At 42.0% G+C, this 26,108-nt stretch overlaps 1 protein-coding gene across 1 annotated transcript in view; it reads left to right on the top strand.

Moving 5' to 3' along the window:
• The window catches only part of nrxn2b (neurexin 2b), a 570,846-nt gene that overhangs the window by 218,461 nt on the left and 326,277 nt on the right, over window positions 1-26,108 (top strand). The window contains 5 exon segments of the mRNA XM_054600957.1: window positions 2,070-2,231; window positions 10,408-10,846; window positions 12,255-12,638; window positions 14,940-15,143; window positions 18,498-18,524. Coding sequence (XP_054456932.1) covers window positions 2,070-2,231; window positions 10,408-10,846; window positions 12,255-12,638; window positions 14,940-15,143; window positions 18,498-18,524 — 1,216 coding nt within the window.

Below are 26,108 nucleotides of genomic sequence, written 5' to 3'. Positions count from 1 at the left end.
AATATTCAAGCCTGGCCATAAGATATGTTCTTCACCCCTTAAGTCAACATTTAAATTCCAGAGGTTTTGCAGGTTATACCTACCCTTTTACTCTCCATCCCACCTTCCTATTTCGAGAAAAGGTCAAAGTCCGTAGGAGCGTTTTAAATGGCGCACATCGTGAGACAACCCCCAACCTCCCCAACCCCGTTTCTCATCCTCAGCACCCTGTAAGGTCTTTCTCGTCACTTTAGGATAAAGTTGCCCCGCTGAAAGCCACATCCAAGATCTTCAAAGATGACCCCAACACATCAGCACTGTCGTCCGCAGAACCTTCATGCCAGATACATCTGGCCAATACGATCATTCTTTATCTCCAAGTAGTAACAGCAGACATAAAAATGAGTTGCCCTGTTTAGAAGGGAAGTACAAAAAACAATCAAGAAAAAGTGAAGATGAGCACTTAACTGGGGGACTGGTCTGTTGAGTGCAGTTGCTAAGTTTTTTTTTTCAGCTCTGCATTAGAATGTTTACCACACTTTATATTCAGTTAAAGCTTTTTTTGTATTTCTATTGATGCAGATTGAAATCAATTCTTTAGTGTATTGTGTTTAAAATGAAAGAGTTTATGTCTGTGCTCATAGCCTGCTGTTAAAGAAAAATGATGCTCATCAAAACTACATTAAAGGAAAGTAGGTCCAACGGGCAAAAATTACTTTCTGCCAAATGCAAAATCTTATTGTAAATGGCCTAAATGTAAGTTAGGCGTTGAGTTAAATGAAGGTAGCTTGTGCTAGCATCACTTCTGAGTGTGCAAAGGAAATGGAAAACAGATGGTTGTGTACACGGCTCCCTGCAGTCCTGTATTTAAGCTCTGCACATTTATGCAGAATAACAGATGTTAAATCAGAGACATGAATACTTCACTTTCGCCCAGGCCAGCTCTATTAGGATAATTAGACAATAAATTGGTCACTAACTGCAAAAATCTCTCCCGAATCAAACAGCAATATTTGGCATGTTTGTGTAGAGGCATAGCTGTGGCTCTGATGGCAAATACAGCCATGATATAATACAATTAGCCAAATTATACTCATTCACATTTTCATCAAACACTGCAATCTGCTGCTTTGTAATGAGTATGATGTAAAAAGACAACTCCTGGAAGATTGGAGTGGAGGAAATCGTTACTCTCGTTCGAATGCATTCTAATTTTAATTTGAGCTGATCTCATGTGTCATTTTACCCACTCTTCAGGTATTCTTTGAACGGACGAGGTCTAGTGTTACATTTCAAGTGATTTATTCACCTCATTTTGTAAGGCCTTGTGATACATCAGTGCAATAATATTCCCCACACATGCTGTTGTAATTTATATAAAAAAAACCTTGATCAAGCTTGACATGTTCCAGTAAAACAAGCATACTGAAACTTAATTTTACAGACCACCAAATAACATTTTAGGGGAAAAATAAATAATAATAATAATAATAATCTCAATTTCACAGAAAAGCCTGGAGGTACCTAAATAAATGTTACCTTTATGAATCTGTTTGTTTTTATTTTCTGGGAGTGTGGGTATTAAGTCTTTTTTCATCAAACCATCAGCTTACGGCTGTGTGTTTGATTCCACACAGCACTTCCAGCTCTGTTAGCAATCAAACAATGCCAATCACAGGGCAAAGCCCAGTTGCTATTTAAACAATGCCTGTAAGATCATGATGTTGAACTGGTTGCTGTATTGATTTTGACATGTCTTTAAGGTGCACTCAATCCAGTATAGGATGCCGTTACTTTATTACTCAATTAAATCAGGAGTCAGTGATTACATAGTGAGCACAGCGCTGTTCCATTGGTTTCCTCTTAGCAACTGCACTCTAGAGTGAAAGCCCCCAGTGTAAGTGGCACCAAAAGCAACCAACCAAACGATACCATTTAGAGGACAACCCCACCTGTTGTCGGTGTTTAATCCAATTTCTTCCTTGTTTTTCCTCATTCTTCTAATTCCTCTCCACTCTGGACATTCTCTGTTTCTACCTATCTCTCTCTCTATCTCTCGGTCTGTCTCTTTTGGGCCATGCCTATGCTAGGTGACCATCTCAGTGGATGGTATATTGACCACCACTGGTTACACCCAGGAGGATTACACCATGTTGGGTTCGGATGACTTCTTCTACATCGGAGGGAGCCCCAACACGGCGGACCTGCCCGGATCACCAGTCAGCAACAACTTCATGGGCTGCCTTAAAGATGTGAGTGTGATTGTGAAGTCTATATATCAAACATGCAACCATGTGCACACGTGGGCGTATTATTGGACTATGGGCCCCTGGGCATAGACGTACAAAACTCCCCACCACCAGACTTAATGTTTGTTTTGCCTCTTTTTGCTGTTGTTTTGTATCTATTAGTAGGCATTACACATCTCTCTGTGGTTTTGAGTCTCTTTGTGGTCATTTTGCACCTCTTTGAAGTTGTTTTGTGTCACAAATTTGCTTTGTTTTTTTCTACTTATTTTTTGTCTCTGGTTGGTTTGCCCCTTTTTCTATGATTTTTTGTGTCTCTTTGTAGTTGTTTTCTTCCCTTTTGAGGTCATTCTGTTCCTCTTTGCACTCATATTTGCATTTATTTGTAGTTATTTGTGTCTCTTTGTAGTTATTTTGTCTCTCTGTGTGGTTGTTTTTCCCTTTTCATAGTCGTCATTGTGTGTCTCTGCAGCTATTTTTCATCACTTTGTGGTCTCTCTATAGGCTTTTTGTGTCTCGTTATAGTGATTTTGAATATCTTCCTGATTGGCACGTCTCTCTTTAACAAACATTTTGTAGGTGAAGGCCGAGGGGGGCCTTAATACTTTGGGCCCCTGGGCGTTGCTTGGTAGGGGTATTCAGTAAACCCTTTATGTGTACTGTACTCACTTCTTTGTACAGTATCTAGCCGCCTCATGCTAGCAGGACACTTTCTGTTGAAACTTTCTTGACCACACCAGCCAGCAGTTTGTGCTTAGTTTAACTTTTATTTTAGCATTTACATCAGTTATTGGACGTCTTTCACCTATTGGTACTTGCAATGATAAAAAAATAAAAAATCCTACAAACATCCCAAAGTTGCATTAAGAACACACAACATGTTCCACTGTGCTAAAGCGTGTGTTGACTCTGACACCTAAATCATCAGTCTGTGCAGATATACAGTAACTCCCATATGTGAGAGTAGGAGGTGTTAGACGTACAGTATCATGCATCTCTTAAAGTGTTACTGCAGACCGAACACATCCACAGGCATTGCACACACCACAGTTGGATGATAGAAAATCACAAACGCAACGTTTCAGATTTATACTCATAGCTTCCCAGCTGCATACACAGTTGATAGTGATGGAAATGTAGAGGACAGTTGCCTTATAAAACTTTATATCTTCAAGTTTGACCAAAAAATTTACTTTTATTTTCACTAGGGCTTTAATTCACAGCTTAACAAGCTGTCAAGAGGACCAATCACAGCTTAAAGTATTATGTCCTTGTAAATGTAATGACTTGTATAGTGGCGACGCAACATGGTGCCATCGCATTTCCTCATAAAACCACGCTGATTGAATAAGTAATTACTTTTGCCATCACTTTTAATGGATCGCACAGTAATCGCCCTATCTCTAACTTAATTATGCCTGTAGAATTACATTTTCATTATTTGGGTTGCTATCAGAAGGATCCCTAGTGGGTCTTAAACTTCCCAAGGCATTTAACTATCCTCTCTCATCAAGACAGGGCTGGATTTACAGTCAACGTACAGACAGAGCACGGGGAAAAACAGACTATGACGAGAGTTAACAGCTACAAATAGAGGTGGAAGTGAATTGGCAATGTGAGCCAAGTACTGGAAAAGGAGAGACAGAGCAGATGGTTGGAGAGCAGAGCATTTAAGACTCCATTGGTTAGACTGGATGATCTCCCAATAAAAAGCTAAGCAAGAGTAGATGGAATTAGGAAGAAATGGCAGGAAGTGGAATAATGAACGAAAAGTTTGACATTTATATTGTTGAAGAGAGAAAGTGGGCATGACTGTAAAGGGGGACTCTTGGGTACCTATACAACCAATTTTCAACCAAGCTAGCATGGCATGGTTGGTGCCAATAGATTCATTTGCTTCTGTGATTTATATGATACCAGCTCTAAAACTGAGCCTGTACAGCCTCCTGAAGACAATATGGTTTAGTAGCCGAGGACTCCGGGTCCACAAGGAGTGAGGTGGTGCAGTACCAGATGTGTGTAACCAAGTAGGCCAACAGTCATATACATTAGTCTATGTATGTGACTTCTTCTCTTGAAGTGACAAATCTAAGACTCAATACCAGACCCTCTATTTTTTCAATTCTTTGAAGATGTGTTCAGTTCAGAAAGATATAGTTTGTATATTGATATACTGGTTGTTATTCCTGGTATATGTGTCTTTCATGGGCTCAACTTTTTGAGTTGTGGTCAAGCTCTAATGATTATATCATCTCAGCTGAGCGGAGAATGTAACTACACAGAATGGCACTGAGAAAACCCTCAACATGGGTAACTGAGAGTGCCAGAAGGGTAGTACAGTAGAACTGAAAATATAGAGGAAAGTGAGTGGTTGGGGGGGGTAGACAGCGGTGTGTTTCATCCTGTGCTAGTTCAGTGGCACAGCTCGGATTATCAGTGGTATTATGGTCCGGGGCAAGGCTTTCATGCCACCACCGTGGTCAAACGCCTTTGATACGCTTGGCCAGTACCCTCCAGGCAGAAGAAATCCAAAGGAAAAGCACAGCAGAAGAAGAGTAGAAAGGCACCAAAAGAGGCACTGAAGCCCTATGAAGTTTGTATTTGCTGTGTGTGTGTGCTGTGTGCTCATATGTGTGTGTTCAAAGTCACCCACATGCTATGATCATACACCGTGGGGTGTATGTGTGTGTTTTTTAGGCTCCCTGTCAGAGCGGCGGAGTGTGAAATCAGATGGCTCCTCAGACCCTCGGCCCTGTTTCCACAGATTCCCCTCTTCCTCTACATGTCATCATCTGTCTCTGCACTGCAACCTCCGCCTCTCCATCTTTCTCCCAGACAGTGACCTTGCTATCGCCCATTTCACACTCCTCCCTCTATCTCAGTCTCTCTCTCCCCCATCTTCCCACCTCTCTCATCACTTACCGCCACCTCTCATCCTCCCTTTCTCTGGGGCACGTTTGTGTAATTAAGTCCATGGTAGCAATGTTGGCACGCTAGCTTTGCCATGCTGAGGGCCAAATTAAAATTGATTTCTTCAACTGATACCATGCATTGGATGAATGCTCTGGCCCTCATTCTTGCCCCCTCTCTCTCTCTCTCTCTCTCTCTCTCTCTCTCTCTCTCTCTGTCTCTCTCTCTCTCTCTCTCTCCCACCCTTTCCTCCCAATTTGCTTTCTCTCTTAGTCTCACCTTTGTGGTGAAATATCGTCTTCCGGAGTCATCCATCTCCCCCCATTTACACCCCACCTACAGCTCGTTCACATTCGACTTTGTAGATGGAAGTGTGGGGCAGCAAATCCTGCCCTTTGCCCTTTTCTAGTTGTGATCCTTATCACTAAGGCAACGGCAATCAATGCAATGTGTAGTCATGCTGTGAGTGCATCACAAACTGTGAGAAAATATCATTAAGATCAGTACATTTATAACACATTTGTTTAATTGCAACTTTTACAAAAACAGGCTAAGACATTATAGTATATAGACTCAGACATTCACAACATCAGGGGAAAAAAAGATTCTTTCTCTTCTGATGACCTGCATGTTGTTAGAATTGCGGAGTTTCTCTATGACAAAAACAAATCAATGGATTCCCCCCTGAGGAAGGCTTTGGCCCAGTCACAGTCCACGTCGAGGCCACACACACTCTGATTTCAGAAAGATGTGAAAGTTAATCCAACTCAAAAACACCCAGCGGCCCTGCTACCCAAGTCAGTGATTCAGAGGAAAACATTTTCATCACATCAAAAAGAAGGGACCAAACTGTGTTTCTGAACATTATTAACTCAAGTATTTTTAAAGACCTTTTGCTGTGATCTTTTAACTAGTGAACAAAGCCGGCAAACTCCTCTGCAGTGTCAGATGTTCAGATCTGCCCTCCCAATACAAAGGAGCACACATTGCAAATGTCTGTACGAGGACAGAAGCCCTGAAGGATCTGAAGATATGAAAGAAAAGCATATGGTCTAGATGCTGAGTCAGCACATGCATTTATACAGAATCTGCCCCTGGCTGAGCCCAGACCGTCTGGGTCCTCTGCCTCACAAAGGCACAGCTTATTTGATACAGCGTTCAGAGTGGGCCCTTCATGCCTCACGTGCTTTGATGCTCCCATGCTACGCCCCGTCCCTCTGTATCACTCGTCTCCCTCTCATTTGTCATTCACTGCCCATCTTCTATCATCCTTCCTTCCTTACTGCTGAACACCTCTCCCTTGTTTTCTTTTTTACTATTTGTTTGTTGTTGCCCCCGGCTACTCCTCCCCTTTTACATTTGTATTCTTTAGCTAGAGAGATAATGAAAGACTTGAAAGAGGGCTTATCGTGATAACCCAACCGTTCAGTGCTTGTGCCACATATTTGGGTATCTAGAATGTCTAGCAACCCACAAACATGAAATAGGACAACATGGGATTAACCAATCTATTCAGATTTGGCTCCCCTTCCTATGTCACATACAGGCTCATTAGAATAAACTGCCCCTATCGGAGTATCTCCACACATGGCTTGAGAATTACCTTTGCAGAGTTGCACCATTTTATTTATTTTTTTTGCATCCAATCAGAGCAGAATGGGCTTCCCCTGCAGGGTGGCTTAAAGACCGGGCGTCAATACATGTATATATACAGCTATATACAGACAGACAGTAGGAGGCAAAACTGTGATTTTGAGCCCTTTAAGTGACTGTGAAAATATCTTCTCACACACCTAATGACTTGCTAGCAAAGCATTGTCATGTCTTGTTGTTGTTGACTTGAAGATGCTCATTGTTGAATTATAGCTGCTATAGTGACTGTGAAAATAACTTGTCACACACCTAATGACTTGCTAGCAAAGCATTTTCATGTCTTGCCCTTATTGAATTAAAGATGCTAAACAACAAGCTGGATCCTGGCACACATGCCGCTTGGATCAAACCTAAAACAAAGCTGGTAGTGGGCAAATATTAGCAGCTCTAAGATGATCTGACCACGCCCAGTCATAACATACATCATTGACATGTACGACTGCTTCCGCTTCAGCTGAAAATCACATACTATCAATAGCCGATCACAGCCGACTTTACCGCAAGCTAATTCTGGCCGCTTCCCTTCATTTTGTCTATGATTTTTTTACATGCTGGATGCACAGAATCCCTCTGACATGAGAAGTCTTGAAGTCAATGACGTGTTGCATGCTGGCATGCAAATCTGTCATTGTGTTTGTGATGTCCCATCTCTGCCTTACAACTAGTCTGAGCACATCTTTGCCTAAGAAACCAGCTGTCAGTGAAATGCTTTGTCTGCTGTTGATTGGTATGTTGAAAGACTTGTTGGGATGTCAGATGCAGCTATTGCTACAGCTTCATGTAAATATGACAGGCCCTAGTCCCTAATCAGCAATGTGTCTTCTTCATTTAGCTGTCTTTTGTTCCCAGTTGACCTTTTAGTACCAAGTAGTGAGGGTAATGCCAGAGGAAAGCTCATGCGGTTTTCAAAATAGAAGGCTCATCCGCTCATGACCAGAGTATAAGTATCATTGCAAAATGAGAACATTGATATTTATTTTATTTAAGTGCTGGATGGTGCTAAGGAGAGGTCACAGCTGACATGAAGATTCATCTTCTAGGAAGAAAGAACACCACAGCAAGTTAAATGGAGATCTGACCATCATAAGTGCTGTCAATGTGCACATTTTTGCACTTATTGACATCACCTTCCATCACTCCCGCTGTTTGTACGGTAATATAGATAAAGAATATTCATGTTTGATATGGATATGGTTACAGAGATAAATTATACACTTAAACCCTTTTTGAGTCTGCAAAAAGAAAAAAAGAAAGAAAAGAAAATAACAGTTCTTCATTTTTCACTAGCTTCCACATGGGCTGGTACTGGGCCACATTGCAGATACTAACTGGCCTGAGAGTCATCTGGTGCAGCCTGTTGCCAGCTTTATTTCCTGCCTCATCTTCTCCCCAGATGCTGTGTGATCCGTTGTATAAAGCAGCATACCAGGCTGTAAACACAGATTAGCATGGATTAACAAAAATAAATACCTCAAAATAGTTAAGATGAAAATAAGCCTACTGCATTTTCTCTCTTTCACCCCTCTTTTTCTTTTTCTAACACCTTAAGCCAGGAGAGCTCACGCTTTATTAGCTGCCAGTTTTAGCGTGATCATGGCTAATTACCAGGACTAATCCCCACTAATGACGACATTATGAGGTGTACAGTGCATGTGGCAGCGTGGCCAAAGAAAGGGATAACCAACGGGGGCTTAAGTTCAGGAATAACCCAGCATATCGCGTTCTCGCGGTTCATTCTGTGGCTGTGCGTAGGTGTGTTGTTTGACAGGCAGGACGAGAGAGAGAGAGAGAGGAAGAGGTGGAGAGAGAGCGTGCATGCATGTAAAAAAAAAAATAGGATAAGATTGGAGGGCAATGAAAGAGATACCGTGAAAGACAAAGGGGAATGACAGCAGCAGTCTGGTGAAATTAGATAATATGGTGAACTGCATTGCACAAGACAAGCTTTTCAGTAGTGCAATTATATAAACGGGCCAATGCAAACAGGTGACTTAATACACAGATAACCCACAATTAGCTAACCTCCCATCTAGACACCAATGGGCTGTCAAACTGAAAAAACAAGCAACAGTGTATGCATGCAATCGACTCAAAGTTGTCATATAAGATATGTCATACAATATTGTCCTCACTCAGCTGCTGCCTCTCAATGTATCCTTTAAGAAGCAAGGTACAGGAAATAATATGTATTCTGATATCTAAACTGTCCCTTATTTAAGCCTTAAAATGTAATCCTGACAAAAAAAAAAGGTTTGTGGGAACTTCTAGTTCACTGTTATCTCGAATATGTTTCACATCGCTTCAAGTCTGTCATAGTCCACCTAAAGGAATACAAATCAATGGCTACGTGGAGGGTAGGAAGTCACTATGTGATTGTATAGTATGCGTTGAAAAGAGTGTAGCTAACAGCTGAAAGCATGGAAATACACTGATGGTGCTATAGAAGGTTTGTGTAAAAACACAATGAGCGGGTAGCTTTTTTGTTTACTTGCTCTGTGACATTGCAATAGAAAACATCTGCTGCAGATCGAACCTGGGACTTAACCTCGTAGCACAGCAACAGAAAACAAAGAACAACAACTCTCTACGTTCCTATTACCTGTCAGGGAGTATGTGTGGGTGTGAGGAAGCGTAAAGAGCACTAAAATCATGAGAGAACACAAACACACACGCACACAAACACATGCAAAGGCCTCAGCTGCTTTTATTACCTTGTGGACGGCCTCTCAGAGCGCTGTCTACAGAGTGTTCAACAAATAAACGGAGAACTAAAACAAAGACAAGGATAATTTACTTTGCCTTTAGCACTTAATCAATTATGAATGCATACAGTGAGGCACAGGCACACACTTTGAGCTGAAACAATAGAGACGTATTTCATCAAAGGCTGTCTGAGACATTTACATTAAGGCTGTAAGCACTATCACTTCTCCCTGCGTTTGAGTTTCCCCTTCGAGCCCTTTAAGTTTGTTTTCCAATTCATTTTGCCTGTATACTGACATTTTGGAGCTGCGGCTTTTGTTCAACAGCCAATAGTTTTTACGCTTTGACCAAGAGTTTATAGAACGCTGTGATGCACTGAGCATGTTGTGCACCCACACAACCCAGACATCATTGAAGTCAAAGGAAGCATGCCTTGGGCAACTCAGTGGTTGCTCAGTGTTTGAACATTTTCAAAGTGTGAAGGATTTTCCAAATCAAGGAGCATCAATAAACAGAGCACTCACACAAACTAAATGTCTTGTTGAGGGGAGCTTTGGTCGGCGGTAGACAAAGGCTTTTGTAACACTTTGTACCAATGTTGGGTTCACATTGCTATTCAACAGAAAGTCAGGCCTTTCATTCATGTCTTGATTCATCATTTCCCCATGCTCACACGATTTCCCAGCAGCCACTATAACTGACACTTGAAATTAATTTGGGCAATTAAGATGCATCTGCAGGATCTCAACATTGTGGACACAGTGTTCTTATCTGCTGCAGCTGCATTTAGGCTAGAGGAAAGTATTTTTAAATATATTTATTCAGTTCTAGATACCATATTTGAATCACCAATCACACGTCATCACCACTATTTCATACTGGATTATAACCACTCGCTCTCCGCTCTGCTCTCCAGGTGGTGTACAAGAACAACGACTTTAAGCTGGAGCTGTCTCGGCTGGCTATCGAGCGCGACCCTAAGATCACCCTGAATGGGGACCTGGTGTTCCGCTGTGAGGACGTGGCAGCCCTGGACCCCGTCACCTTTGAGACCCCCGAGTCCTACATCTCCCTGCCCAAGTGGAACACCAAGAAGACGGGATCCATCTCCTTCGACTTCCGTACTACGGAGCCCAGTGGGCTCCTGCTGTTCAGCCACGGCCGTCCTCAGGGTCCCAAAGAGCAGAAGCCCGGTAGGGAGCTGAAGACAGATTACTTTGCCATGGAGCTGCTGGAGGGGTATTTGTACCTGCTGATCGATATGGGCTCTGGAAAAACAAAGCTGAAGGCCAGCAACAAGAAGGTCAATGATGGGGAATGGTGCCATGTGGATTTCCAGAGGGAAGGGAGGAAAGGTGAGGGGTGCTTTAAACTTGTTGCATTAAAACTGCCAGCTCATCTATAATTTGACTGTGCATGTGCAAATTTATTTTTAGCAATCCATTCAGAAGTAGCAGCATGTCAGAAAGTTCAAAAACCTGTTGGCTTTTAAGCAAACTGTCTTTTGTTGTTGTATCATCATCAATGAGGAATTAAAAAAGAAGTCCACCCAATCCACAGTCATCTTGTACTCTGCTGGTTCTATCTAACAAAAATAAATCCTTAATCTTATTTTCTTAAATGTACATGGAAATGCATACCAAACAGCTCTTCAACACCCCTGACTGACATGCACTGGCTCTCATATGCAGCTTTACAATTTCTGTTTAGATATCTGTTGCTAGCTCCAAGCTATTTTACAAAACAACAAATGTGCACTTGGACTAAACATGTACAGAATCCATAACTATTCTCCTCTTATTTTGTTGCTTCTTCAGGCAGCAAATTGGAAGAGTTATATGGATTAGGAGGACTCGTATAGTGTCACAGATTTGCCACAGAAAAGGAGACTGAAATGGCTTTGAATAAAAGTCCAAAACGGTCTAACAGCTCTCCATGGTAATCCATACATGCTAAAACAAAAGCTTAGAAATGGTTAGGCGTACTATTAATAATATATGTAGTGGCATTAGTTAATGTGAGCTTATTCACCTGAAAAGAGAGACTTGTGTTCTGATGTCTTCCAACCGCACGTGGGCACAAACAGGGACATCTGCACGCTTTAGTGTCTGGTGTCTGATGAATGATCTGTAGGTGGGCAAGCACCTAGGACATTATATCTCCCCCTAATGGCGTCTTATGATGAGGAAGGGTGTGAATGTGTGTGTGTGTGTGTGTGTGTGTGTGTGTGTGTGTGTGTGTGTGTGTGTGTGTGTGTGTGTGTGTGTGTGTGTGTGTGTGTGTGTGTGTGTGTGTGTGTGTGTGTGAGCCTGCATGTGATCTCACTGCTGCTCCTGCTGTAATTGGCTTTTAATAGAAAATTAAGACGGAGTCGTTAATCACAGAAAGATAGAGGGCCTTTTGTCTCACCCACTCCCTGCTGCATTCTGCTTCCCTTCTCCTCCATTTAGCCCATTACAGACACATTAGACACACACACACACACACACACACACACACACACACACACACACACACTCACACACGCTCTACCGTCATCTATTCTCCCTGTCTCTTGTATGTCCCTCTGTCTGTGCTCTATGTCCCTAAATTATCCACTTACTTCTCCTCCCACACTCACTCTCTTGCCCACTCACTCAGCCACTTGACCTCCCTCCCACTCTCCCACCTATCCAGACCACACACTTCTCCAATGTGTTATCATGTTTCATCATAACAATTTAAATATTCAGTAGACAACTTGTCTGTGTTTTTGCCTTTTAGGATCTATCTCAGTCAACAGCCGCAGCATGCCCTTCAGCTCCCCAGAGGGCAGTGAAATCCTGGACCTGGACAGCGACATGTACCTGGGCGGGCTGCCCGAGTCTAAGTCGGACCTCATCCTGCCACCGGAGGTCTGGACGGCGCTGCTCAACTACGGCTACGTGGGCTGCGTCCGCGACCTCTTCATCGACGGCAAGAGCCGCGATGTCCGCCGCCTGGCTGAGATGCAGAGCGCGTTCGGCGTCAGCAGCTTCTGCACCCGCGAGCTGCAGAAGAGGTGCAGCAGTGCCCCCTGTGGCAACACAGGTCTGTGCAAAGAGGGCTGGAACCGCTACATATGTGACTGTATCGGCACCGGATACCTGGGAGGCAACTGTGAGATAGGTAAGGAGGGGGATGCTGAAGGGAATGGGTGTTGTTATTGGGGGACGGACCAATACTTTGGTGGTCTAAAACTCATCATAAGTTCTAAAAAGCTATAACTGCATCCAGTTTGCAGTATAATACAATTGTGTTATACACAATTCAGAAACGAATGAACCACTGTATTAGTTATGCACTAATATTGACTCAAATAGCTCTGATCTATTCTATTCAATGTTTATATACTATATACAATATATACTGGGGTTTAAATTCCTCTTTAACTTATGACCAATTTGTTGCCACAATAAACATTTTAAATTTCAATTGCAAACCCAGTTAAGGTCGAATATTTTTTACTAATTTGCTGATGCACATTTTTTTCTAAAGTTTGATATAAAAAAACATTTTAATAACTTTAGGAAAACACTGTCTCAGTCAAGCCTTATGTTTCTTTACATATCAAAGAATGATCCCAGTCACTTCCACACAGTGAGGCATACAGCTTACTGATTAAACACTGGTATCAGATCGGTACTCAATACCAGCCGACACCCACAACCCTGGTATTGCTATCGGTGTCTGGACTACAATAACATCGTCATAATAAAACCATCGCACCATTACATATGGTCAAAACATCAAACCATGCTAGCTAAATCGTTGATGCTTTACAATGTTTACAATGCAATGTTGTAAACTCCATCCAATAAAGCAGAATTGAGATAAAACAAGTGTAGAATGAGCATTTCAACACTGTGCTGCCTTGTTGTTCACACAACTAAGCAGCTGCTGCATAGCGAGAGTTAGAACTCCAGAGGGAGACATGTCTGAACCAAATGCCACCCGAGGCTGGGTGGCTTTCGGGCCCGCTGGCTTGGAGGGGAGGGGGGGGGCAAAAGCACTCAGAGGCAGGCAACAGTGTGATAGAGCAGCCAGGCCTACTGCCGCCATCTGTGTCAGTCAAGTAAACCCAGGTGGCGCCTACGCCACAGCGATGGGACGTGAGCTAGTCAAATAGCACCACGTACGTCTGGTTCATTCCAATTAGCTGCAGGCGCCTCGCTTCACGGTCTGCCTTTGCACGTCCGTGGGGGTGAGTGAGCCATGACAGTATGGAATTTTGAGGGACAAGGAGGGTAATGAGGGAAGGAGAGATTGGATTCAAATCAGGATAGTGGAGGTAGAGGATGAAATGTCTTTATTTTTGAAGGGTGATTTTTTTTGTATGTGCTCACATGGCAGGTGTGCTTTCACTGGTGCTCTTTTGCCATCTGGTGGAGCTGTGTGGTACTGCAGAGATGTGGCACAGGGAAGTTTTCTAATAACCAGCTGCATATTTCTCCATGTCAATAGACTGATTGCACAGATTAACAGAGTGAAAGGACAATCGATGTTATTGACTAGAGGAAGAAAACCAACGGGGGATTATATGATGCCAAGCCACATAAAACTGAAAACAATGACAGTGTTTGAGCTGGTGTTAGGATGATAATTAATATTTTTTGAGTGCCACTTTTATTTAAGTAAAGTATGTAAGTTGGTCCAGTGTGTGCAAATCTATGTCATTCAGTTTTTAAATATCACTGCTTTTGACCAGTTTGCCCACCCAGGGCAATGGTTTTTCTGCTTATTTCGCAACCATAATTTTAACCTAAACGTTTCTTTACCCCGTGACAGTGACTCACGTTAGCCTGTGATGACGCATATCGACCCACACTGCAGAATAAGAGCAGTACTCCAAAACTGTCACTCTACGCAGCAGCCTATTTATGGCATGGCTGATTCTAGAGAGAGTAACCACGGCTATTGTGAATAAGCATGTCTATGAAACCAGCAGCTCTCTTGTTTTTGACATTTTTCTAAGCTGGAGGAGAGTCTGATACATTATGATCATCTTGTAGGCATGGATGGTTTTCTTTCTTTCATGTTGTTGCTTTCAGTGGTATATTTCTCATCTTATGTATTTAATAGAATGTGCACACATGAAGGTGCAATTACAACGACACAAAGGGAGACAAAGGGCTGCAGTGTGCATGCTGCCATCAGGCTGATATTATCTTTTGATCACTTTTTTTTTTTATATACTGGGATTTAAGTATCATATGGGAGGATTTTCTAAACAATTACATGTGTTTCAATGTCATTTAGACTGGCATTGAATTTGACAAATGTTTGAACTCGGCCATCAATACTGGACTGTCCTATCCAGTCGACCTCCATGCTCATGTCCCAGAATCATCTGAGTGTTTACCTCTCCTGTGTAATGCGTAACCCACTTGTCGCCATCCCTCCTCTGTCCCCTGCCTCACCCCCATCCAGAGGCGACGGTGCTGAGTTATGACGGCAGCATGTACCTGAAGATCATCATGCCGGTCACCATGCACACGGAGGCCGAGGACGTGGCGCTGCGCTTCATGTCCCAGCGGGCGTACGGCCTGCTCATGGCCACCACCTCCAAGGAGTCGGCGGACACCCTGCGACTGGAGCTGGACGGAGGCCGCGTCAAGCTCACCGTGAACCTCGGTAGGCTGATTCATCCCGGCTGTCCCTGCTAACCTTTCCCTTACCATCCCCTGTCTCTTCATCTGCACTCTGTATTTTAGCGTCGTAAACTGTTGAACTTAGAAGGATGGTTTGACATTTTGAGTTTCACACCATTGTTTTTTAGTTTTTTTTTTCTATTGACAGATAGTCGGGTGGGGAAAAGCTTCTAAATTTGTACCTCTGTTAAGTCACTTTTTTTTTTTTTTTTTTTATGTTAGGGCCCGCTTCATTTCATTTATAAGCAACTGTTGGCTGTGCAGTAAGCCAACAAGCTAGCTTATGCCCATCACTGCCAATTGGTTTAAATGAGAATGGCCAACAGTATATTTATTTTGCCTATTTATTTGCTGAGGTACAATACAGAAACTTCTCCTCCATTAACTGCTTGCTGCAGGAAAATAAGACTAGAATTCAAAATGTAAAGGTACCCCTCCCCATTTAGCCCTCTGGGGGGAGCCACCCTGCAGTAATTTCTCTTCCATATTATTCGACCCCTGGTCCCACCCCGCCCCCTCTGCTTTTACCCACTTCCCTTTGTTCCCCGTGAAGCCTCATAGCAACTCGTCCTGTTTTAAAGCTCCATCTCTAACAGTAACCCAGGCCCGATCCTGAGCCTTACCCCACTACAAGCCTGTCTCTAGAAGCTTCAAGGTGGCCTCGCTCCTCTGTCGCTCCTCCTCGTGGTTCTGCTATATTCCCTATTCTGTGGAGTTAGCTAAGGGGCTTGTTGGCTCTACTTCTGCCCAGCAGGGATGCTAAGAGGAGAGATGAGCCTTCATCATAAGTAATTACAGAGAGTTCAGAGAAGAAGGGGGTGTAAAGAGGTTCGGGGGGGCAATGTTGTTGGGAGAAGGTCAGTGAAACTGTAGAGTAGTGTTTGTAAGATGGAGGGCCAATGCATCCCCAGTAACAACAGGCTGCAGGAATACAGACCTTTTGACTTATTAAAATTTCATTACAAAAAATACTAGTGTTCTAGGGAAGATGGGTATGACCTTCCAGCTTAAGGATACCTAAGTCTACCCAGACTCTCAGAGGTGAACCAGGAGGAGCACGACAGAGTTGCAGCCTGGAATATGAGAGATAAGCCACCATAGAGACAGGAAGGGGGGGAGAGGTGGTCGCTCCTCTCTCTTTTTCTACTTTCTTTCTCTCGCTTTTCTTTCTCCCTTCATCTCTCTTTCATATTCTGTCGCTCATCAACGCCCCACCTGGCCAAGACTCGGTAGATGGAACTTTTCATCCCTTCAACGGCCTTTATGTCTGCGGCCCTTGGATCAAGCAGCCAGAGAGACCGGCTCACAGCTGTAGTTGTCTGAACTTGCACACACATTTGTCCTTGCCGCTCACAAGTTCCCCACTAGCAGGCCCCCGACCACAACACGTTTGTAGCTGATCCATAACACCTCTAACTCGTATCCACATTTCCCCACAGAAAGCTGGGCCCACATTCCCATTCCTCTGGCTTCAACAGGGCTTAAATGACACCTGAAAAATGTTGAAATGACACTAAGTCGCTGCTCAGGATTTTCTCAGCTCTTTTGCAAGGGGATTAATTAACAGCTAGAGTATAACACATCAGCAGGGAATCCTCAGTATCTGTTAAGACATTAATCCTTGCCCATTTAATCCCGTCGGTCACAATAATGACCAATTGGATTGATAATTAAATTCCTGCTGATTAATCACTAGGAAAGGCTGTAATTGGACAGAATTAGCCCTAATTATATTTATTAGTCATATATAATGACAATAACCTGTTCAGTGTGTCAGCTGATGCTAAGGCTATCACACTAACATTCCCATATTATCACAACGGCGGATATTGTGTTTATTGATTATCAATTAAAAAACGTTCACATCCGGTAGGGACAACTTTAACATTGTTGAAAGAGATTGCACAAATGTGGCTCCTTTTCAGAAAACACTGCTGCTTTCCAACAGATGGGGCCTTTAACTATGACCCCCACCTCTCTATAGCGTGACGCTGGTCCCTGGCTGTTTGTGTCCACTATTCTGTAGCGGTTGACAGCTCGAGACCACAACCCAACCACACTGCCGCATGCACACACAGTTTACAGCAACAGCAATGACTTCATGTCAAGATGAGACATTTAAAGGGGAATAATAATTTGGTACTTCATGATCCCTGTAAAGGAAGTCTCTGTTTCTTACCTCCCTATCCCCATGGGGGGTCGAAGGTCAGGGTAAGCTACAGAGCAGGATTTGGCTTCTTGCTTTTAACCAGAGCTGGTGTTTACAGACACTTTAACCTGAGTCTTCCAGTTGAAGGACAAAGCTTTTTATCCAACACTCCACCGTCCTGACGACACATCTCGTAAAATGATGTGTTTTGGACTGTGTTTTTGACGCACCACTTATAGCAAATAACACAGCGTAGGGTCATATTTCTTACGGTATGTGTGCACCAGGCGTGAGGTGGCTGGGATGTGCAGATCACCCTTTCTTGTCATTTACACTGTTGGGTTTCTCATGCCCAAAGTGCTGCAGAAGGCAAGTGAATCTCAAATTGCTGGGAAACGAGGGCTAACGTTAGCGGTGCAGGACACTGCGTCCGCTCTAGTGAGCACACAGCAGACAAAAAAAAAAAAAAAAAGGTTTATTTGCAGCCTTCGTCAAGAAAGCAACCATCTGAAGGTATTTACGCCATCAGAATCTGGCTAAAACATTATGTGCTGTTGAAATTATTAGGCTTCATCTCAATAGTTTAATGAGGTTGATCATATATTTATGATTTGTGAAGTATTCCTTGATTTATGGCGTGTTATTATGATTTTCAAAGAGGAAAACAACAGACGTTTGACATAAAACATTGAAAAAGATAAGAGCATCACAGTATTGCCAGATGGAACGTTAAATCTTCCACCAGTATTCCAGAACTGCACTCGCAGATAGAACCTTGTAATTCCAAGTAAGTTCTGTAATCACATTAAGTATTTATTACACCAACAACAGAGCACTTTGCATTGTTTATTTTTAAGTGTCATCAATATGCTGACATTGCCTCACGCTCTCCTACTGTATGACCTCATGGTGTACGCTGAGTCTTGCCTTCTGCTGTGCTTCGGGGGTATCGGGTGGACGGAGGGAGGGGTGATGGGATTGATGGATGTAAAGGGTGATCCTGACTCAGAGCCTGTCCCCGGATGGTGGCCCCAGAGCTATGCTTGGTTGTCTGCAGAATGTACCTTGAAGGATGTAAAATGTCTTTTTTTCTCTCTTTTATCCTCTTTCTGTCTCTTTCTTGCTCTTTATTTTTCTTTTTACTTTCTTTTTATTTGATCTCACCATTTCCGCTCTTTCTCCCGCCAGATTGTATCAGGATAGACTGTAACCTCAGTAAGTGGTTCTATCCATTTTTCTGACTAAACTGTATTTGTCTATCTCATCTTTATGCTGTGCGGTGGCCCTTTTCTGCTTTTTCATGACCTCATGATGAGTGACACCTCTCTCATTACCCACGTCACTCTTCCATGTTTTGAATGTGTTGATTGTATTATTCCATTAAGCATCTATTTTTTTCCCCATCGCCATCTTTCATTTGTGTCCTTTCCGCCTCATTTGTATGTCTCCCCCACCCATTTTACCAATACATGATCTACAGTACCAGTCAAAAGTTTGGACACACCTTCTCATTCAACTACTTTGAAGAATCTAAAATATAAAACATATTCTGGTTTGTTGAGCATTTGTTTGTTTACCACATAATTCCACATGTGTTCCTTCATAGTTTGGATGTCTTCAATATTAATCTACTATGTAGAAAAAATAAATAAAATAAATAATAAAGAAAAACCATTGAATGAGAAGGTGTGTCCAAACTTTTGACTGGTACTGTAAGTTGTTTATTTTTCTACTTTCCTTAAGTTCTATCACTTTGATTTTCCTTTTTCTGTCACAGATGTAATTAATGTTTCACTAGCATAATTATCTGGATTTCTCATCCTTCCATCCTCCTCGCTTGCCTACCACTATCATTCTCCTGTCAACCTTCACCAATAATGCATTCAGAAAAGGGCAACTCGACACACCCCTGTTGGATGTTCCTATTTCCTATAATGCAGCGCTCAGTCTTGGCTCCACTCGGCTGCACACACAGGTGTTGCTTGTTTCCTATGTGGGACACACTGTAGTTTTGGCCCCTACAAAGCCTAATTGCTTATCAACTGAGAGACGGCACCACCTGGTGCACGCTTGTTTTTCGGAGCAAGCCAATGTTTTTGTGCCCCATGCTGACAGCATGATAGCACACTGTTATTTCTATCATGACCACTGACAATTGAACAACTAGCCCACAGGTAAGTGCTGACAGCCACAGTGACAAAAATGGAGAAAACCTGATGTTTGCAACAATGTTTGTGTCTGTGTGTATGTTCGTTAATTTGCATGATGTCTATGTGAGTGTGGAACAATGACAGCTTAGCTTTGATTAACCCCAATAACTGAGGAGGTAGCATCGCAAATACATTGAGTGCTCTTCATTTGCTTTTCTTAACTTTGTTTATGGAAATAGGCAATGTATTTATTGACTCAGTGATACATATCATCAGTCTGCAGTCAGAAATATCAGGTTGGAGCAATGATCAGGGTTTGTTTTTGGCTTTAAGTCAAAAGTTGTTAATGCTAGCCTTATTATGTAGCTTTGATGGTTACAGAATCAATGTTGTTGGTGCAAGGTCCTCCATATAAATGTGTTAGTATGTGAACCACAATACTGTATGTGTGTCATGTCTCTGCACTTAAAATACACTTGAACGCTGGTTATGTCAGACTTTATGGAGTGCAATCCAGAAACTTCAGAAGCCTCCTCCAGGCATCGAAGTGGTCTCAGTCTATGACGAATTTTACCACTTATTATGTGTGGAGCCACTGGCATGACACACATCCAATACAATGCTCAGAGGATGTGTGTACTCCGGGTTGACCACTAGATGGCGTACAAACACTGGGGATGTTGTGTGATCTCCCTGCAGTGGGGAGGAGATGGAGACTGAAGCTTTTTTATTATTATTTTTCCTTTTCAGCTCACCGCAGGGCTCTCAGTCAATTCTCTGGAACTGACTGGGATTCCATATTATTGTAAATAATCCTATGTGATGGTTGAGGTCACGACTGATTTGTATGTTTGACGTGACACGTGTTGCAGTCAGAGATTGTCAGAAGGCATTTTAGTTTTTCATAAATTATCCTTTCTTTTTCTCATATTACAATAATTGAAAGACCGCCTTTGTCATCATTTTTTTTTCTTTGTTTAAATATTGATGGGGGTTTTCACTGCTTGGAACACTTGACTTGGAACACTGGGTTTCAGCGGCTTTACAAGGAATATTTTATTTAACCTTTATATTCTTTGGTTGACTGAGTGCCCTTGTACAGCAGTTCCCTGCTTCATTGCCACTCCTCCACAAACCACACTATATAAATGATCCCAAAATATCGGAGCGAGAGAGAAAGAGAGAGAGCGAGAAAGAGAGAGACCAGAAAAAATTGAGTGGAAGCAAACCAAGGTAGAGCTACAGACAACAATTTATTCAATGCCATGACATCTCTCGGTCGATGCCTCCTCCAGAGACCTACAGTAACTAAAGCCCTGAGTTTGAGTAAGAAAATCAGGGTACCAAAGTCTCTGCTGGCTGGTTCATGCAGATAGGATTCTTTGCAGGCTAATTCAATACATATGTCACTAAATATGAATGATTTTTATATTCGGATTGCACTTAGACTGAACAAGCCAGTTAGTACTGGAATAAAATATTGATCTCTTCAATAGAGGACAAATCAAAATACAATGTCTTGAGCTATTAGCTTTAGACACTTATGGGCAGCATGCATTCAAAGGCTGCTATTGGCAGAATATACCAATACCAGAGAGGCAGCATTTTCCATCTTTATCTCAGGATATCCAAAGAGATACAGCAGGACTCTGGTATCATCAGAAAACCAAACCATGTGTCATTAAAGCTGCATGGTTGGGATTGTAGATTTGGAGCATTTGGATTGTCTCTCAATGGCTCTCAACATGTCGACAGGGATCAGGTGACTCCTAGTCAACATTGCTAACAGCGCTAACTACAGAAAAAAAGTGCTAATAGAGATAACAGTGTTAACCTGAGGGGGAACCGGAGGATTGGTGCTTAGCCTCAACTATAGGGCCGTCGACCGGTGCGACATTGTCAGCTGTAACCGCCGTATGAAAACAATGCAGTGCAGCGGCCCGCAAGCTAACCAGTGGAGCACGCCCACATGCACTAGCATGTACTCGAAGCATGCACGGCTGGCCCGTCTATGCCAACACAGCAAAGAGTAGCTTGGATTGTTTGCTACTATATTAATTCATACAGCTTATTAAACTGTTACAAGTCCCTGGTTGTTCCACTTCGGTACAAACTATGACTCATGGCATGAAAAACTTGCACCCGCAAAAGAACTACAGGTAAACACTAAGACTTTCACAAGCACAGGGTACATTAAATTTGGTTGCATTTTGGGACGCAGCAAGTTATATTGAATCATTAGTATATTGATAGCATATGACTCAGATATGTTACTTTGTTTAGCTGTGTTTGTTGTGGCATTGCTACTGCTACTACTCCTAAAGCTACTTTAGTTAAACTTTTGACCTGCTATATAATTTTTTTTTTTCTTTAACTTTTTAGATCTAGTGCTTTGTGAGGCTTAGGAAGAAAAAGGACCAGCCTTGTGTTGTTATTGCACCATACTGTGACCCTGCTCTCCCACCTTAATGTGACTGGGTATTATAAGGAGCAGAGCTGTAGCCCTCAGCTCCCGTCAGGTCAGGGTGTCTGGCTGATGATATCTGTTTGGAAGGTGGCCTTTCAGCATCCAGCAGCACCTTCTCTTAGCGCTAGATGAGATGAGATCCGGCATGACATATGGCCGGCATGCGAGGCGCGAGCACTCCGTCTGCTAATGTCATACCCTTTGGCTTATCCACCTGCAAGCTCTCACTCCAGACCACACTGAGACACACACTATGTCTGTGTCTATAGAAATGATGAAAAGTAACTGATTACAGTTCAGTAAGGAAGCGTGTGTTACCAAAAACAAATCCTTACAAGAATTACCACACATGAATCATTGGCATATAAATCACATTCTTTCTTATGTAACCTGACATAAACAGATGCTTCCAGACAATGAAGAGCCAGGTAGTTAGCAGTGCATATCCTATATGTAACGTAAACGGCAAAGGACTTGCTAATGGATGTAAATTGTGAGGTTCTGACTTGTATCCCAAGGATACTGCCATGCACAGGAAATGATTGGATATCCATGCAGTGAAACCATGGTACCAGGCCTCTGACAAGACTTGGGAAAGTAGCAATTGTTAAATGTGTCAAAGCCTATAACCCTCAATCAGCTGTTTATTATCAGCAGACAGCTGTTTGTGTCCTGTGCCAATGCAAAATCAATGTTAAGTTGTGCATGTTAGTTAACTTAAATAATATCACGTCAAGTATGTTACATAGCAAATGTACTTATATCCCAAACGACAATTTTTTACTAAAATTAAGAAAGTACTTTTGTTGCCTAAACCTAAGTATCCTCAAGGGGTACCGCAGTGTGTTGACAACCTTTAACCACACCCAACAGTGATGTCACACAGTCCTGGGGTACACTTCTACATCACTACAGCAACTTGAAAAGTGGAACCAGTTGAGTTTAGTAAAAAACAAGTTCAGCTACTCTTAAAGTCACTCATTGTGGGATGTATTGTGATGCTTTTTTTTCCCCTCAAAATTGCAATTTACTGTTAAGTTGAAGTCTCAACATTTGTTGAGCGATGGCGGCTGCTGCTACTGAAACTGACTACCCAGAAGTGCTTGTTCCAAACAAACACTTCGTACCACCTCTGGTGTGTGTCACTTTGTGAGTGCCAGAGATTTATTTCCCAGAAAATGCTTTCCAGAGCACTGAGTACTTTACATACAGGATGGAACACTTTTGACCAGTGGTGTGAGATAGTGAGCTAACTCTGCTCAAATAAACAAAACCTGTGGTATGAAATTAATTGCAAGAGGCAAACCAACATAGGGAAACCAATTTATTTAGACGCATGCACACAAACCTATTGATTTGTATTTAGTAGTAACTAAATACCTTGGCATATTGACCTACTTTTTTTATCCTATAACTGAGTAATTTTCCAGATAAGTGATTTTCGTCCAACATTTAAACTTTGTATTTAACCATAGAGCAGCAAGGATAGCACACTGATAACTAATTGCACCAGGAGATGAGTACATCTAATGCTGACGCATGCATTCACAGATGCATGCCTCATTCGACACATATTGTGGGCACAGAAATTAATCTTTTTGCCCACACAACCGCTGTGTATTTCTCTCACTGAAGCTGTCACCCTCCTCAGTCTTAACTGCCTCCACCCAAGTTGTCAGGTTTCACACTCATCCCCCATGTGTTTTGCACAGTCACGACTACTGGAATATGTAGCACAGTTCACGTTTCCCTGCAACTGTTGTCGCCGCAGATACAGTCCCTGTGTTCAGAGACTGCTGGTCTCATGGTCATTTAGTGTGTGAATGGGTGGTTTGTTCAGTCTAATTAGTGTTGAAGTTTCTAACCAGCCACCCCTGCTCGTTCTCGCTCGTCTCCAAGCAGATGGCTCGCTTACGTTCTCAAATATTGAATTTGAATGAGCTCCCAATCGTTCACTTAAATCCTGAGTCATCACATCCTATCTCAGCCAAATAGATGTCTTAAGAAGGATTTGCTGTAGGCACTAGAAGTTACCCTCAGCACGCACGACATCCTACAGTTTCTGAAGTTTGAGCGTCTATCGGAGTTAGACTGTATGAAATGTATTTTGGAGATGCTCAGATTGGGATTTGATTTTTAAAGGCAATTTAATGCTCCAATGGAGGATAGTCCTTTTTTATTTAATGTTCATTTTACCCTCCAAAACCCCGGGCCAAATGTGATGCAATGAGCCAATAAGAGGAATATGTTATTAACATAATGCCTTAGATCTGTGCACCCTCAGAGATGGCTACGTCATTTGATATTAATAGATTGAGGTCAAAAGCAATCATCTAGTTCAGCGATGGTCAACATAAATGAATTACACATTTCCCAGTAGTTAACAAGTTTAAAGTAATTGATAGTTATCTGTGTGGTACTAGTGCACTGTTAAGCGCCAGTGAGTAAACATACATTGTGTAAACACATTGGATATAAGCGACCTTCCTGCCAGTTGCCCAGAAGTAGCGTGATGTTCCACACAAATCAAATGAAAAATGTATCAAAACTTTATATAATTTACATTTGATCATATTTAGCTCTCTGCATGTTTTAATGGGAATGAACCAAATGCCTCTTAAAATGTGAAACAGAAATGCCCTAATACAGGAGTGCTTTGAAGCCTATATATACTTCAAAGGAATATGTAATCAGAACATTTGCCTAACTACAGCTGTTGTGAAATATGTGATGGTGTGTGTGTGTGTGTGTGTGTGTGGAAACGTCCGTGTGTGATAATGTGTTACATGTACACTACTAATGTTTACATCGCTGTGTACTGTTCCCTCTAGCTATCTCACTATATATAGTGTTAACGTGCTGGTAGACATTTCTATCAACTGAGGCCAGTATCTGTCACATTAGGAGAAGCCAAGTACAAGCACAAAGACAGGAATATGTTGTTTTAAGATGCCATATATTAGTATTATGTATAACTCTGAAAACGAAGTACAAGGGCTTGGTTAGGAAACATTAAAGGGATGGTTTGGATGTTTTTTTAAGAGGTGGTTGTATGAGGTTCTCCATAGTCAGTGTACTATCTGCAGTAGATGGAGTTTGGAGAAACAGACAGGATTACCAGCACAGGAGCAAAGCAATGTACCGTTGTGGATGGAGGCAGCAGCAAAACTTGCTTAAGAAACCCCCAAAAATAAATCAATATCAGTTTTTAGTGAAACATATCTATACTGGTTTTGTTAATAGAGTCTGGTGGCTTTGAAGAGAGCAAAGGTACGTTTCATTTCCAGTTTAGTTCCACATCAGATAGGGCTGTCTGACAGAAAGGTAAAGCCTTGGATATATTATCTAGAATAACATAATATATTTTGAACCCACATGGCTTCATCCAATATTCAGATTTAACTTCTGGAAGTGGATGGATATTTGCACATATGTGATAAGACAATACCTCATTTGCATATTTAAACTAAACTAATACTTGTAATACATAAACAATAATTGTCTTAATGTAAGTCTTGCCACCAATAACTTTAAGACTATGATTTAAGATTGTGTTCATCAGTTAAATTAAGTGACATCGCCCCAACTTTTTAACGACAGGCCAATATGTATAAAGACATATGCTACATTAATCACAACATGAGCATTTGCCAGTGTGACACCATATCTGTAGATTGGCTGAGATATATAGTTAAACCTTTTCAACTTAGATTTTTTTTTAAAGCTGGCATTGTTTTTATATTATACACGTTTTACTTGCTTAAATATATTTCAGTCATTTTTAGCTTATTTTTATTACAATTTGTATTCTGTACGTGTTGTGTTACTGTTAAGAAAAATGCTTGTTATGATTAGAATTACAAGTATTATTCATAGTAGAAGAAGTTATAGTTTTAGTAGTTATAGTCGGCAAAACACAAACCTCAAATATGAAAACAAATCCCATTGCATTCATGTTTTTGTTGCTGTTAAAAGGCTGACAGATGAACGAGTGTAAAGAGAGTGGAAAGGATGTCCCTGTGCCTTGTGTTTTTTAGATTCTCTATTTACTTCTTCCACTCTCCCTCCTGCCTCCGCTCTCTGTGAACTCGAGACACCTGAGGCAATCTGTTCACTAGACCTAACCGGGTGAGGAGATTGCCTTCCTGCCCTCGTTGTCTAATAAGAACTGTCCACACCAAT

This window comes from Anoplopoma fimbria, chromosome 7 (assembly GCF_027596085.1).
Source record: "Anoplopoma fimbria isolate UVic2021 breed Golden Eagle Sablefish chromosome 7, Afim_UVic_2022, whole genome shotgun sequence".
NCBI lineage: Eukaryota > Metazoa > Chordata > Actinopteri > Perciformes > Anoplopomatidae > Anoplopoma > Anoplopoma fimbria.
The sequence above is the reverse complement of the archived record's forward strand: the minus strand, read 5'-3'. Positions and strand labels throughout refer to the sequence as shown.